Below are 16,790 nucleotides of genomic sequence, written 5' to 3'. Positions count from 1 at the left end.
CTTATCTAAGTTTCTATTAGTATTGGTTCCCGCTGCCATCAACAAGCCTTTAATCATCAGTGGTTTCAAATCCAGCTCTGTGGCTAGAATAGACAACACACACCCAATAAATATTTGTTGAATGAATAAAGTGCGTGCTGAGTTGCTTCAGTTACATCCAACTCTTTGTGATGCCATGGACTGTAGCCCGCCAGGCTCCTCTGTCCATGGGATTCTCCAGGCAAGAATCCTGGAGTGGGCTGCCATGCCCTTCTCCAGGGGATCCTCCCGACCCAGGGATCAAACTGGCATCTCTTATGACTCCTGCACTGGCAAGCGGGTTCTTTACAAGGAGGGTCACCTCGGAAGCCCTAAATGAATCAAAGTGACAGCATGTCAAATCCTGATTTGTGGATCATGCTGATTCCCTGGGGACTGTATAATAAAACCAGCTGTCTCTGGTCAGCCTGGATGGTGACAAAACCATAGGAAAGAAAGTTCTCAAGTTACGTTTCTAAGCATAATAAAGCAATTTTAAAAAGCCAGACTGTCAGATGCGTGAACTGAGTTGTGAATGTGGTGGTGTCCGCTCTGACTTCTACATATGCTCCCAGGGACACGTTCTTGGACACAAGTAAGTCTGCTCCCTGACACTAGCCCATCCCTGTGGTGTCTCAGCTTGATTTTGCTCCCTACCTCATGGGATTGTGGAAGTTGTTAATAAATGTGAATGGTTTGGAACAGTACCTGCATATAGTGAACTCCTGGTATTTGTTAGCTGCTATTGTCATTTTTACTGTTTTTATTATTATTTCATAGGGGCTCTCAGAAGATATTACCTTAATTCAAAGAATTTGCACTGACAAAGGAGGTATTCTAGTAGGAACACCCACTTGTCTTTTTAATCATCTAAGCTTAAAGTTTCTGCTTTATGGGTGGGTGTGTGTGGGAAGGATGTTGATGTCAATCAGAAGTCTGTTGAAGACGTTCTGTAAAGATAAAAAATACATTGCTTCAAGGATATGTCTTGGATGACTTTTAATAGCACAGCCACAGTAGATGCCATTATTCAAATTATTGACTCAAGTACGAGTGTTTTCTGGACTCCCACTACTGCTGCAGTTCCTAGTACGTCCTTATAAATGGCTACCATTTAAGCAGAGCTTGCTGAATCCTAAGTAATTTACCTCTACTAACTTCCTACTCTTATCATAGCCTATGAATTAAGGATTAATTAATACTCTTATTTCTACGTTCAGACTCGCAGAGAAGTCAGGATGGTTGCCTTATCACATAGCCAGTGATGGAGTTTGGATTGGAGTCTACAGTTTAGCCTTAAAGCTTATGCTCTTCCCATTACATCACAAGCCAAGGAGAGGAACACATTTCTCTTCTAACTAGATTCATAAATGTCAGCAGAATGACACTATGGGAGAATTTAACATATAAGAAAATATAGATTTACTTCTGAATAGTCTGAGTACTAAAGATTTATTAACATACTTTCTGAAATAATAGACTTAAAAACATAGAAGTTTATCGAGTTTCAATGAAAATGAATTTTGAACTGCAAGAAAATAAACTCTGCTAGAATTAAGGTAACTGTTTCTTGCCAAAGTGAATTATAATGGACAATTATTTTAGCAGATTTTACCCATGTAAATAAAGTAAAATCTAAGTACTCAGAAATCTGGCATGAACAATATTTCTTTAAAACCTAAAAAGTACTTTGCAGTCTTAATTGTTAACCAGTCATCAATGATTTCTAATAAATACCTAGAAGGAAGAAGTTTATAAAACATGATTTCTGGGTAAAAGATCTGTAGATTTTTTTAATTAAAAGATCCCTAGAAATTTACTGATGAATTTGGTGGGGTTTTAAATAGGAAGATGGTTTCTTTCTCCTTTCCTGATTGCAAACTACCAAAGCATCAGGTTATATAAGAAGCCCAAACCAAAGGAGTTAGGGTCTCTACAGAATGCTGTGAGAAGAGATTGGAAAGTGTAAGGTACCACTTGGCAGTCTGAGGACTGGGAGGCCGCAGCAACTGCAGGTCTTTGTCTCTCTGGCTGAAGAGGTATCTTTGCAGTCTCTGGAGAAAGCTCAGGTGGCTGTTTGTGGCTTTCAGGATCGTGTCCCGAAAGGGGAGCTATCTGAATGGAAAGAGATGCTGTGTGTTTCTCAGGCACTGGGTTAGCGGGCGGTGAGCAAGGCCTTTTGAGAAATGATGGTACTTCAACAGATTTGGGAAACTGTGGAGGACTAAAGGTGATGCTGCTTCCTGGATCCTGGTTATGGATTAGTTTCAATGTGGAAATTCTCCGAGTTTGAGAATCTTGGGTATAGTCCTCTTGGAGAAATGGGGTACTCATGTCAGCTTTTGGTGGGGGACCTGTGCTGGAAGGTGGTGGTAGTGGATTAGTGATTTTTTGTGTATATGACACAGTTGTGTTAGATTCTTCAGAATATACAATTGTCTGGCTAGAATCATCATTTGAATACATAGTTCCCTGGAGAGGTGTTTTGTTAGTAATGAACTCTGTACAGGATGGAATTTGTGTGTTAGTTACTAATTGGTCTAAAATGTCACCCTTTGTATGGTTGGTTATCAAGGAGCTACAAAAGCTCTCTTTTCTGGGTGGTGGAAGGGGTGCCTGGGTTACCAAAAGCATCCGGAGAAAGAAGTAATGTTGAAGGAAAAACAGAGAGAAAGCCAAAGTTAATCATTAAAGAAACCAGTGTTAACTCTACCCTTTAAAGAAAGTAAAGCAATGTTACACCTTCTTCTTATGCTATACATTTTGTTGGCCAGATTGAATGATCGTGTTTATTTAGAATGCATTTTAATTTATTGTCAATAGTTGCCTTCTGGGGGAAAATAGTTTCATAGAGAATACGTGATCCAGTTTGTCTCCATCTACTTTCTGGGATATTAGGTTAAAAGTGAAAATATTTTCTCTTGGTATATTTTTAGACCTTCAGGTATATATACAGTATTTACTCACATCATTTTGGTAACACGTTTCATGCCTGTGACAATTTTACTAATATCTCCAACACTGAGTTTCTTTCGTTAATTTAATTAGCAGTTGCATAACTCATATTTATTCAGTAAATAATATATTGCTGGCCTCATAACTTTGAAATCCAAATCATCAACTGACTGTTTTTTAAGAATTAGAAAATATTCTGAAAATTATACCAGAAACTGTTGTGCTTTTATCAGCTGAATCAGAAAAAAAGAAAAATCAATAAACTGTTTTCAACTTAAGACTTGTCTTCCATGTTGTAAATACAAGTCAATATAAATATAAAAACAACATATTAAAAATAAAACATATCAAAATATGCATGTTATTAGAAAAGAGACTCTGGAGCAGTGGCCTAATAACCATGCTTTAAAATAACACAGTGGACATCAGTGTGCAGGATTACCTGAGTTGGTGATTTTTTTTCTTGTAGGTTTGGTCGAACGCTTCTAAAACCTTTTGCTGCAAGAGAGGAACATGTAGCATCTCCATTCAGTGTCTCTTGATTTCGATCATTGTAACATCTCCAAGCTTTTATTAAGAGAAAAGAAATCGGATACAAAAATATCTACATTCACTTTTAACATATTTTTTAAATAAAATTTATTTTTATTTCCAAAATTGAAATTTTCTTTTTAGACATTAAAAATGCATAACTGTGTATGCAATTTAAGTTTACTGTAAGAGTAACAATGTGGCTATGAATATGTTTAAAAAAAAAAAAAACTCTCAACAAATGTAGTAGTTATTCAGAATAGTTTTTTGGTACCTGAGTCTGGTGACTGAGAATCACGCCCTAAAAGAAAAAGAAATGTTGAAATTAGTTCTCTGGTAAAACGAGCAATGCAGTAAAGATCTTTTGGCAAAAAATCGACATACATTTTGTTTTTTGGGCAAACATTATCTTAGATCTAAAACTCTGGTTATATAAAATATACTAATGGAAGGTTGTGCATTTGTTTTTACTTCAATTAGATTAGAATTAATTAAATATGATATATAATTAAAACATATATCAAACACTGATTTTCCCCTCAGTATTATTGTAAGAATTCAGTTTTATCTTATTACTGCTTAAGGTGGATATATGACTTTTTAAATAGCAGTTTGAAGGATCAAAAGTTTGGTAAACAATGAATGGTTCTCCCAACAATGAATCAAACCACCAGATCCTTAGCTTTCAATGCCATCAATTTTTTGTAGCTTTAATTCTTCTTTACTTTAAGAAAGTGTAAAATACATTGCCATATTATATGATATTTTCAAATCATTCTCTAGACTTTGAATTTTCTTCTTACTGCTATTTAAGAGTGATTTTATATTCAACAATGAAAAAGCTGTTTCAAGTATTCTACTGTCTTGCAATAAGCATTTCATTACTAATAAATTGCTTTATATAATACAGCTGGAAAGCAGCCCAATGACATATTTACTCTCAGTTTTATTTGGAATTATACTCTCAAGAATCTCCTATAAGTTATGCACAGTTTTAGGTAATCAGTTGGTATTGCTTGGCTCTATGATACCACAGGGCCAACTTCACCTGGAATCATAAAGCCTTAATTTTAGAAAGGCTCTTAGAGGTCATTCAGGCTAATCTTCTGTCCAGGTCCTGGACACTATTTATTCAGATTTACTTTTAAGTGGGTGGTCCTTTAAGGAGCCTCAGGTGTACAAATATTTCAGTTTCTTTAACATAAATCTAATTTTAGATATATAAAACGCCAGGTGCCAATTTGCTACTTTACTAATATCGTAGTTCTTCAGAGGAACTGAAAGTCATACCGCACCCCACATGGTCACTGTTCACCAAAGCTCTGTTTTTATTTCATCCCTGCCAGGAAAGCTTAGGAAAGGGAGGGCAGGTGTGGTTTGGAGTGGGTAGTAAGAAGCATCCTAGACACATGTCAAGTAAAGAGAATAGAGCTTTTTGGTTATTTTTTTAAGAATTGGGCAGGTAAATAACTTGGCAGATGCTTGAGAAAATGGTTTTGTGTAATATCTTGAACACTCTTCATGACCATTCACTTGTGGAAAAAAACAGCTAGAATTCTAGGGATCAGAGCCTTTAATTTTTAGTATATTTTAGTGGGTGGTCATTGCTTCTTTGAAATTTTAAGAATGAGTAAATGGGACAGATTTAATGTTCCCTGGCTGTTCTGTGCGTGAAAACAGTCTTTGAGAACTGAGAACTTGAACTGCTCTTCCCTCTTACAATGAGCACCACCTGTGTGCTGCAGAAGGTAGTGAACACGTGAGAGAAGTCAGGGCTTTCCTGGCCTGGTGTCGGGGACTGCACTTGATGTCCTTAGTGGTCCTTTCCACCCTTATGATTCCAATATTACGATTTTTTATGTAGCTGTGTTTGCAGTACCCCCTGCCTCATAGTCTCTACTCTTGGGTTTTACTTAAATGTCCTTATGATGCTTTTCTTTAAAGTTATGTTGATTTTAATTCTTATAGCCCCTTTCTTTGGAGGGTTCAAGTGCCTTGCAAGAATTAAATGTATTAACTAAATTCAAGTTAACTAACTGAATGGCTACTGTCTTTGTCAGTACTATGATAAACCTGTCCATTTATTTTCTTCATTTACCCTCATTTAATTCTGAAAAATCCTTATGAGTTGGGGAAATGATTGTTTTTCTAACATTTTCTATGCTCACATACACATGAACAAACGTGTACAAATACATATATAATTTTTTTCAAACTAAAATGAGATCATTACTACATCCATTGCAATGCAATTTACATTTTTTTAATAAAGGTAACATATTATGGAAACACCTGGCTTTGTATTTAAACTTAGACATTGAAATCTATTTATGGATTGAAGGTGGTGGGCAGGAGTGGGATTCTCCACATGGAAGCCTGATTTTTCCTCAACAAAACTGGATAGTTTAGGGTCAAGTGGCTTTAAAGTCAAGGACATCCTGAATAATTGACTAATAAATGCATGTGTATAAAAGACAGTAATACGCACAGTGAGAATTAGAATTATTTAAATATCCTTCATCCCTTTCCCACTTCTGTTCCAAAACTCATGAATATTATTTAAAAAACCAAAGGAAACCCCAACTAACCAAGGAAAAATAAAATTGACCAACCAACTAACCAGTCAGGGTATATTTCAAGGTCTAGAGAGACTAGGGTTGAAGTCATGAGAGATTATTTATTATAATAAGACACACTTCAGTGGATGCTGAAATATCACACTCCCAGTTACTTTCTAGAGTATATTTATACTTGTGAGTTCATGTTAATTTTAATTGGACCAAGATGTTTAAAAATATATATTAGAAAGCTCTTTGTTGATTGGATTAAAGGAAGATTAAAAGTCTCTTTCAAAGTTAATATTCTATCATTTTATTTGCAATCTTTGACTAAGAAGCAAATTAATAAAGATTCAATTTCCTGCAAATCCCACTTCTGCCACTCTGTGCCTCCACCCTCAACAGTTTTTAGGTAAAAAACAAGAAAAGTACCTATGAGTTATCTTAATTAAATATTATGTTACTTTAGTTCATGCAATACAAAAACTTAGTTAAAACTTGCAGCTACTTAACACATTTTTGGCAAGTGACTTGTTTTTAATTAGGTTTTTAAAATATTTTCTACAAGATATCAGTTCCCTTTGACATTTTTTATTTTTAGAGCAAAACAGTCATAAGGGATAGGAGCTATTCTTGAGACAAGAAAAATAAGAACTTGTGGGGCATTAGAAAGGTATTTACAGCCACTTTCATCATCCAAACAGGATAATTCTGGAAAGAGAGAAAGGTCAGAGAAAGCCATTCAAATGTGACATTCTGTGAGTTAGTGATATTATACCTGCAGCCAATAGGTTTGGAGAACTCTGAACTCTCTTCACAGATGTTAATGTAACAGACATGGCGGCACGTTTGCGAGCACACCCACCGCTATCTGGAAGCAAAAAAATGACATAGCAGAGGCCACAGCAAAGGAGAAAGCACATGCAGTATCATGCATCTCAGTGAAATGTGACAGACATCCATGAGAGAGATGAACAGTCAGCACTGGTAACCATGGGATACATCTGCAAAATTTACACCCACCCCAAACTAAACCAAAACAAAACAAGGAAAACGCCAGGGTTATGTCTTAGAAACAGATGCCAATGATTTAGTAAAAAAAACAAAAAAAAAAAAATCAGATTTTATACTTGATGTTTTATGGTTTTTCTTTGAGGAACACCATGTATAGAACTGAACTTTGTTTTTACCATTTGAATTCAACTATTAAATTTACAAGCAGTGTAACTAGCTTTTAGAGTTATGAATATCCTGTATTTCAGGATTAAGAGCTATGGTATAACATACTTTCATATCCATCATTTTAGGTTTTACTGTATTCGAGCTATTATGATTCCTGAAGATAGGTCAAAGGATCTCTTGAAGTAAAAGTTCTTACCTACCTGTTATAGGCACAATACATTTGATATATAAGATTCATAAAGAAAAACATTCTGTGTCTTCCCATAGTTATTATTAGTTATGGGAAATTTTGCCTAATTGAGGTAAAACAATATTGATATATACAGTACTGAAATGACCATGTTTAAAAAATTAGTTTTCATACTTTTGAACAATAAGTATATGACTTATGTATTTACACTTAATGCAAATCACAGCACGAAGTAAAAGAAGTGAAAATGCATCAGCTATTTTAATATGATTTGAGAAGCTTAGCGTAACAAGACTTCTAAAATTGGAAGGTTAATGTTCTATTTAGGAACAGATTCCAATTCCATTCCCACATTCCTTTGTAGCTGGAATGTGCAATAAATAGTTTTGCTCATTCCCCTGGAACCAAAAGAACTTAAATTTAATTCTTTTTGAAAGCTATAACAAAAGATATATTAAAAAAAGAGATAACTTCTATAACCACCAATATTATAATTATTATATTTGGCCACATGCTAGTCTTGCATATTGCTTTCCTTTATTTCTTAAGGAGTGTATCCATTTCGTTTATTGAACATGAGGGAACTGAGTGCTGAAAGTATGATTTGAATTAATTGTTGGTAAAATAACAAGTAGTAAGGTCAGCAGAACTTTAAATTGATAGAATGATTCTCATGTCAAAATATGTTTTTAAATATATACTTAAAATAGCAATTTTGTAATGAAGATAATAAAACAGAGAAATGGGACAACAAAAGAAAGTAAATCAAATAAACCAAAGACCAAATATAGAATGACATAAACGGTAAAAACATACAACCAAATGTATCTTCAGGAGAGGCACCAATAAGATTTTAGCAAACTCTGCAAATGGAGAATAGCCATGGGTGGGGGGGGGGGGGGTGAATGTTTCTAATAAAATAGAGGTAATATTATTGAATACGCAATATATAGCAGCTATCAGGGTCTCAAAAGGTTAAGTATTCTGGTGTGTTGACAGTGTGAATGGAAAGCTCTCATTTACTAGAGATTACATTTTCTGGTTCTTTTAATTCTGAACATCTGAGGAACAAGCAGAGATGCAAAGGGAAAAATTCAGAATAAAGAGACCCAAGGTCGCTGGTTAAACCTTTGGTTTCCAAAACTCTGTATTAAGCACCCACCACAGTGGATTCACAAGGGTTTGTGAACATAGTTCACATTTTTGAGGAAAACAGAGTGATGTCTATCAGACAGACACTGCATCCACCACTAGCCTGAGGCAGTTCCCAGTTTCAACATCAGAGATCCTGTTATCTTCTTTTAGATGAGGTCACATCTTTGTAAATCTGGGTTTTTGGTGATTGTTGTGGTGGAACACAAGTGCCCTGTCAAAGTAATCCGGGCCAGTAATTGAGAGAAGTGAAATACAATCTAATTCTGAGTCTGAGAAATTTTATAGCGCCCAATACACACAGGCATCCCAGTAACAAGTAACTGTGGTTATAGGGAATTGGATAAATGATTATTTTTTTCAATTGAAGTATATGAAATGAAGTGTTAGTCGCTCAGTTGTGTCTGACGCTCTGCAAGTCCATGGACTGGGGCTCGCCAGGCTGTTCTGTCCATGGGATTCTTCAGGCAAGAATAGTGGAGCGGTTTGCCATTTCCTCCTCCAGGAGATCATCCCAAACAAGGGATCAAACCCGGGTTTCCTGCATTGCAGGCAGACTCTTTACCATCTGAGCCACCGGGGAAGCTCTAAAATAACCATGGCTGTTTGGAGCTGCCGGGGAAGTATATTGAAGTGTGTGATTTTGTTCAGATTGCTTCTGAGTTGATAGATCATGAGCACTTACTAAACTGTCTGCACCTAACTGCTTAAACAACTATCAGGTACTTTTGGCTTGAGGGTGCATGAAAAATTACTGAGCTGTCTTGGCCCTGTCAACCAAGAAAGTGTGGGAACCTCTGGGTTAAATAATTTTTATATTCTATGTTACTCTAAGAACTCGGTAAAATGACTGGAGAATTTTTCTTTATTAACAGTTTAGTAAAGAGCTTAATTTGAAAAGTTGAGGCATTGATGAAAGTGCTGGAATGAAGAAATCTATCATATCCTGTTTCTACTTACTTATGTGTTGATACTTTCTGCTCTTTCCAAAGATATTCTTTTAGATCTCAAAATGAGGATGCTATCTTACATATTTAGGTCATCCAAAAGAACCCTAATGTTGCCCTCACCTTCACACTCACTCATAATCTGCTCACACTTCCAGGCCTTGGCAAGACCCTCGGTAGCTGCTTCTACAGCTGGAAAACACTCACAGGAGTAAACCATATACAATGCAGCATTTGATGTCTTTTTCTCACTCCTCCCCAGCAAAAATTTTCCTTTGAAAACAGTGGACCAAAAATTCCAAGAGTACAAATACAACATGTTTTGTATATTTTATACATTATTTAAATACTTTAGTATGAGAAATGTGTCACAGTTCCCTTGGCAGGTTTATTATGTATTGCGCTAAAAACAAAGAGCTGTTTTGAAAGAATCTTATTTTTTTTTTAAAAAACTTTAGTGACGGACACATGAATACTGAAATAGTAATATTTCTCTGTAATGATTGATAGGTAGATAATGGAGACCTGTTTTATTTATTGGTATTTGGGAACTGATTTCTACTTTGTTTTGAGATACAGTGACAATGCTTTCTTCAATTTCCTACAGTGTTGAAAAACTGTGTGTGTGTGCACACACACACACGTGTAATTCTGTGTGTGCATGTGCTAAATCACTTCAGTCGTATCCAACTCTTTGTGACTCTGTGGACTGTAGCTCTCCAGGCTCCTCTGTCCATGGGATTCTCCAGGCAAGAATACTGGAGTGGGTTGCCATTTCCTTCTCCAGGGAATCTTCCCGACCCAGGGACCAAACCTAGGTCTCCTGCATGGCAGGCAGATTCTTTACCACTAGCACCACCTGGGAAGCTCTTATAGTTGTATATATATTTTCAAAAGTGGTATGTTTTATAGCAACATTATAGTATTTACTGTGGCATTTTAAACAAAGGGTTTCAGTCACTTCTAATTAATTTTGTATGTATATGTTTTAATAACATATTTACATGCATATATAGATGTGTAAATTCACTCATATAATTAAAATATCTGCAAATTAACATCCCATATAGAGCCCAGCTCACTCATTTTAGTGAGGATGCTTTAGAGGGTTATATTCATGCTACTAGAGCCATAACTTTATTCAAGTACCCTGGAGAACTAAACAAATTTACAAATTTCTATTTGCCTACTTTGTTATTGGGGATTGAATTCTATGAATAGGAAGGTTAATTATTGAGTGCATTGTAACGAATATGATATACTTAGTGTAATCACATATTATACATCTGTCATAATAAGGTTATAATAAATAGGAAAATTAGACTCCACAAAATGAAGGATATTGAGAAATTACATTCAACTTAAGTCTGCAAGAAGATGCTGCAGAACAATTGGTGAATACAACTTCCTCGTGTGCATGACCGACTGGGGTGACTGTGCAGTTTCACAGTATGACTTAGACAAGCTCAGTGATGGGCTCTCTGTTCTATTTGCTTTCTTCAGTCTCCTTTGCCTAATAATATTTATCCTTTCATTTCCCATGTGTATAATTCTCACATCTCCAACTGTCCAAATGACTACTTGGTTCATTTCCAGGGTTACAATTTCTGTTCACTTCTAAGCCCTCCTTGTCCTCGTTGGCTGTCTCCAATGTCCTCATCTTGCCTGCACACCTATGAGCTGACTGCATAGGGGCCAGCTGACTTCAGACTCTCAGAGGTCGGTCCCAGCTGGTTTCTGCTAAGGGGCAGCCGCAGAATCACATTCAGAGCGCATGTCTCTACACTTGATCTAGGGATTAGGTATTGGATCTCACCAGTGGTTGTTAATCCTCCCTCGAGGCATTTTGATAACAAGAGACAGCAAAAAAAAAAACTGGCTTGATTTGAGAAAAATATCTTCCACCATGCTTTCTCCTTTGCTGTGGAGTGATCACTTATGGGTAGGAAGTGATATTTTCTAAACACAGTTGAAAATTACAAAATTTCAACTTGCTTTCCAGAATTATTCAATACTGAATATAAGAATTTCAGGAGGAGAAGGTGAAAATGTAAGCTAAAATAATTATATTATGGGGAAAAAATCATATGTATTTAGCAAGTACTAAAAAATTTTTTTACAATTAATCTGTATACAATATGGGGTTCAGAGCACCAATGTTAAGCTATTTGGAGATACTGTTCTCACATCTAAAAATATAATATTTAAGACTCTAAGTGTATTATGTCTATTGATTAATTAAGCTGATTTCCTATGAAGTTTTGGCACTACTCTTGCTGTCACGTAAAATATTTATAGAATGGAGAATTTTAAATGTTCTCTCACTAGAGCAACCTGCCTATGAATTTACCCTATTTTAAGTTAGAGTTTTCAAATGTATGCATTGAATGATATACTACCTTTTCTTAGGGTTTATAGGAGTTAATGTCATGATATAATTACAGAAAAAAAGGAGTAAGAACAGACAGCAAAACAGAAAATTCTACTTTTGATAGCTGTAAGATTGAAGTACAAAAACAAAGAAATCAAATAATGAATTCGAGTATCTCAGAAACTCAGTGTCACATTTAGGATCAGCTAAGTGCTAAACTAATGATTTAGGGCCAAGATGATTTTTAGAGAGTGAGGCTAAAGAGTTTAAAACTAACAGAGACAGCATACCTGTGTTCATTTTGACCTTGGAGGGTTTGTTATTTAAGTCTTCAGTTTTCCTGTAGAAAGAAAATGATGTATTAATTTGTTCACTAGTGTGGGGAGCAAAATATCAAGAAAGTGTTTTTCTTTGGTCTTGGTGTACCTGTGAGCTAATATCACATTATCGTTAGTCTTATTTAAATGAAAGTTTAATAAAGTGGGCAGAATTTATAATTCTATTCAAGTTAAACTTCAATTATTATTGGTCTTATTATCATAAACATAAACTCATGTTTTTGTTTAATGGTGATCGTTAATGGGTGAAAATGGAGTAGGATTTTCATGGTTAAAGATTAAATTGCTTTCACAAACGTTTATAGTAACAGTTTTTGTTCTCTTAGCAAGAAACGATCATTGATGGTTATGTGCCCTCTTCCAGAATTTTAAAAAACACTCTGATACTTTGAAATCATTACTTTACATTATTCAGTTTATTGCATTATTTATTTTATTTGAGATTATTACTTTACATTATTTAATTTATTATATTCAATTTATTATTGAATTAATTTATTACCAGGGAATATTTAATGTATTTAAGCAATGTACTTGCTTGTATTTTGAGCAAGTAATCAAAGGTAAGATTCATCTATTTTTACTAAAGTGAAAGAAATAAATGATGACTATTAAACCCAGTTCTGTTTCAGTATCAGATGTGGTGGTTTTCCCCACTGGCGTGCTTGCTGTATGACAGCTGAGATTAATTTATTGGAAATGGTTGGGAAAATGGTGCTTGTAGAAAACAAGTTTCAAAATATTTATGGTGTTGTTTGATGTGTAAGATGACTTAGTTCTTTCCCTGGCATATTCTCTGAGCCCACTTTTAGAGTTTCTTAGTTCTCTATACCCTGGTAACCAAAGTGAAAGGATAAGCTCTTCAGGAAGCAATTTTTCTAAGGGGAAGAGCTCTCTGAGAGTTGTTTAACCCTGGTCACTTTGCCTGAGCTCCTGAGTAGGGCCTATTGTCAATGAACGTGAACTTCCCCTACACCACACATTGAGTTTCCATGTACATTAGCACTCTAATATCTCATAGGTTAAAAAAATTATCTATACCTCACGGATCAGTAAATAATAATAAAATTAAAATGTCCAATTGGGAAGACTGGACAGCTACATCGAAAGAATCAGACTGGGCTACTTTCTCACATCATGTGCAACAATAGATTCAACATAGATTAAAGACATATATACAACTTGAAACCATAAAACTTCTAGAAGGAAATAGAGGCAGTACGCTCTTTGACACTGGCCTTAGTAGTATTATTTTTGGATATGTCTCCTCAAGCGAGGGAAACAAAAGCAAAAATTAACAAGTGGGACTACATCAAACTAAAAAGCTTTTGCCCAGCAAAAGAAACTGTCAACAAAATGAAAAGACCACCTACTAAATGGAAGAAGATATTTACAAATAATTTATCAGATAAGGGATTAATATCCAAAATATATGAAGAATTCATACAACTCAGCATCAAAAAATCAAACAACCCATGTAAGAATGGGAAGAGGATTTGAAAAGCCTTTTCCCCCTAGAAGACATACAGCTGGCCAACAGGCACATGAAAAGACACACAACCATCACTAATCCTCAAGAAAATACAAATCAAAACCACAATGAGATATCACCTCACACCTGTCAGAATAGCTGTTATCAAAAAGACAACAAATAACAAGTGTTGGCAAGGATACCAAGAAAAGGGTGTCTTGTGCACTACTGGTGAGAATATAAATTGTTGCAGCCACCATGGAAAACAGTATGGAGATTCCTCAGAAAATTAAAAATAGAACTAGCATAAGTTCTAGCAATTTCACTCCTGGGTATTTATTCAAAGCAAACAAAAATACTAATTAGTAAAGATATATGCACCCCTATGTTTGTTGCAATGTTATTTACAATAGCCTTTTCATACTGTTCATGGGGTTCACTAGAAGGACTGATGTTGAAGCTGAAACTCCAATACTTTGGCCACCTGATGCAAAGAGCTGACTCATTGGAAAAGACCCTGATGCTGGGAAAGACTGAGGGCAGGAGGAGAAGGGGACGATAGAGGATGAAATGGTTGAATGGCATCACCGACTCAATGGACATGGGTTTGGGTAGACTCTGGCAGTTGGTGATGGACAGGGAGGCCTGGTGTGCTGTGGTTCATGGGGTCGCAAAGAGTCAGACACGACTGAGCAACTGAACTGAACTATTTACAATAGCCAAGATATGGAAGCCACCCAAGCACCCATCCATAGATTAATAAAGAAGATGTGGCTTACATGTGCAATGGAATATCACTTAGCCATAAAAAAGAAGGAAATCTTGCCGTTTGTGACAATGTGGATGGACCTAGAGGATATAAATGAGTAAGTCAGGCAGAGAAAGACAAATAGTGTATGACTTCACTTATATGTAAAATTGAAAAAACAAGATAGGGAATTCTCCGGTGGCTCAGTGGTCCACACTTTCACTGCTGAGGGCATAGGGCTAATCCCTGGTCTGGGAGCTAAGATCCCACAAGCCCACATGGCGAAGCAAAAAAAAAAAAACTTTAATAAAAAAAACAAAGCAAATTAACAAATGTAACAAAACAGAAACAGAATCACAGATACAGAGAACAAACAGGTGGTTGCCAAAGCGGAGAGGGTGGCTGGAATAGAGAAATAGGTCAGGGACATTAGAGGTACAGACTTCCAAGCAGCAAAATAAAGGTGTCATGGTATGAAACGTACAGTGTGGGGGATATAGTCAATAACTATGTGACATCTTTGTATGGTGATAGATTCATAACTAGACTTAATGCAGTGATTATTTTGAAAGGTATAGAAATATCGAATCACTATGTTGTGTAACAGAAGCTAATATACTATATTGTAAGTCAGTTATACGTCAACAAATAAACTAACAAACAAACTCATAGAAAAAGAGATTAGATTTGAGGTTGCCACTGGTAGGTGTAAGGGAAATTGGATGAAGACAGCTAAAAAGTACAAACTTCCAGTTGTAAGTAAGTATTAGGTATGTAATGTACATGATAAATATAATTAACAGTGCTGCAATTATATATGAAAGTTGAGAGAAAATCCGAACATTTCTCAGCACATTGAAAAATATATTTTTTTCTATTTCTTTAATTTTGTATATAAGATGATGGATGTTCACGAAACCTCCTGTGGTCATCATTTCCTGATGTATGTAAGTCAAATCACTTTGTTGTTTACATTAAACTTATACAGTACTGTATGTCAGTTATATCTCAATAAACTGGAAAAAAGTTTATTTAAACCTACAAAAAATTTTAAAATGGATACTGGCTAAATAAAATGATACCTTCTTCCCAGGGTAGAGGGAGAATTTGAGAAATAAATCAGCACGAAAACAATACACTCAAATGATATGAGATGTACATATGAGCCAAGAAGAGAAGGATTTTATCTTTTTTATGTCTACATTCAATTACTAATATCCTGGTACTTATACTAAGTCAGTTCAATTGTGTCCGACTTGTTCCAACCCCATGGACTGTAGCCCATGGGGCTTATCTGTCCATGGGGTTCTCCTGGCAAGAATACTGGAGTGGGTTGCCATTTCCTTCTCCAAGATCCTGGTACTCAATGAATACTACACAGCAGTGAATATATAGAATAGATAAAATGATAGTACTGATGTTCACCCCAACTAAATTTTTAGAGCTATACACTGAAAACAACACAGATGACATCCTCATTACATAGTGTTTTGGTATCACCTGACTGTGTTTAGTATTACATTCTTGCCCATCCACCCTGAAGGATACTGCAGCTGCCATATCCAGGACTGAGAGAGTCATGACATTACACTGAATTCTACTGTAAAATTTCACGCCAGTTGACTTTAAATAGTGATTGCAGGACCCTTTATTATGATGAGTTTTAACTCTTGTTTTTCAGCTAGTATAAATAAAGAGGCAGGGTTCTATTTTCTTTTTCTGAATACAAAAATAAACGCGGTACATAGCTAAGGAGCTCAACTCTGTAGTCTTAATACCGCCTGGATTGAGGGGATGCCAGTGAAGTCAGGCAAGAAGGCAGTGGTCAGCACAGGAGCCTTGAGAAAGCCCCAGATGTATTTATTTTAATGTCTCAGTAGCAAAACTCCTAATATGTTAACCTTAAATGGGCAAAATAAATAGAAAAGAGAAGCCTCAGGGGATGTCTGTGACCAAGGCTGAAGCAACTGCTAAAACAAGAAGGAATAAACAAGCCTGCAGAAAAATGAGGACTGGAAAGACATTTCCCCAGTTCTTTTCATCACTTCTTTTCAAAACACTGGAGGTTTAAAGCTGTTTTAAGTTTTTCAAGTGGGAGGGGACATAGGTAAACCTGTGGCTGATTAATGTTGATGTTTGGTGGGAACCAACACAATACTGCAAAGCAGTTACCCTTCAAATAAATAAATTAGAAAAAAGAAACATGGTTTTAAGTTTTAAAACTGAGTCACAAAGACAGTGTGTGAACTGGGATAGTAATAAGTGCTTCAGAAAACATCAAACTGAAGGAAGGTTAGTTCTCAAAACATGAAACCTGCTACTATAATAA

At 35.7% G+C, this 16,790-nt stretch overlaps 1 protein-coding gene across 46 annotated transcripts in view; it reads right to left on the bottom strand.

Moving 5' to 3' along the window:
* SORBS2 (sorbin and SH3 domain containing 2) overlaps positions 1–16,790 on the bottom strand; it is a 204,679-nt gene that overhangs the window by 85,664 nt on the left and 102,225 nt on the right. For 16 of the 46 annotated variants that reach the window (XM_070460026.1, XM_070460025.1, XM_070460027.1 and 13 more), the window contains 5 exons: positions 12,195–12,244; positions 6,841–6,933; positions 3,779–3,805; positions 3,416–3,540; positions 1,993–2,634 (listed from right to left, as the gene is read on the bottom strand). In XM_070460026.1, the coding sequence (XP_070316127.1) occupies positions 1,993–2,634; positions 3,416–3,540; positions 3,779–3,805; positions 6,841–6,933; positions 12,195–12,204 (897 nt within the window). In that variant the 5' untranslated portion in view covers positions 12,205–12,244. Of the gene's footprint in view, positions 1–1,992; positions 2,635–3,415; positions 3,541–3,778; positions 3,806–6,840; positions 6,934–12,194; positions 12,245–14,492; positions 14,563–16,790 lie in introns of those variants that run through there. The other 30 variants (XM_070460048.1, XM_070460051.1, XM_070460052.1 and 27 more) reach the window with 13 other exon arrangements.

The sequence above is a fragment of the Odocoileus virginianus genome, chromosome 32 (genome assembly GCF_023699985.2).
Source record: "Odocoileus virginianus isolate 20LAN1187 ecotype Illinois chromosome 32, Ovbor_1.2, whole genome shotgun sequence".
Classification (NCBI taxonomy): Eukaryota; Metazoa; Chordata; class Mammalia; order Artiodactyla; family Cervidae; genus Odocoileus; species Odocoileus virginianus.
Note: the sequence above shows the minus strand (reverse complement) of the source record. Positions and strands in the feature narration are given on the sequence as shown.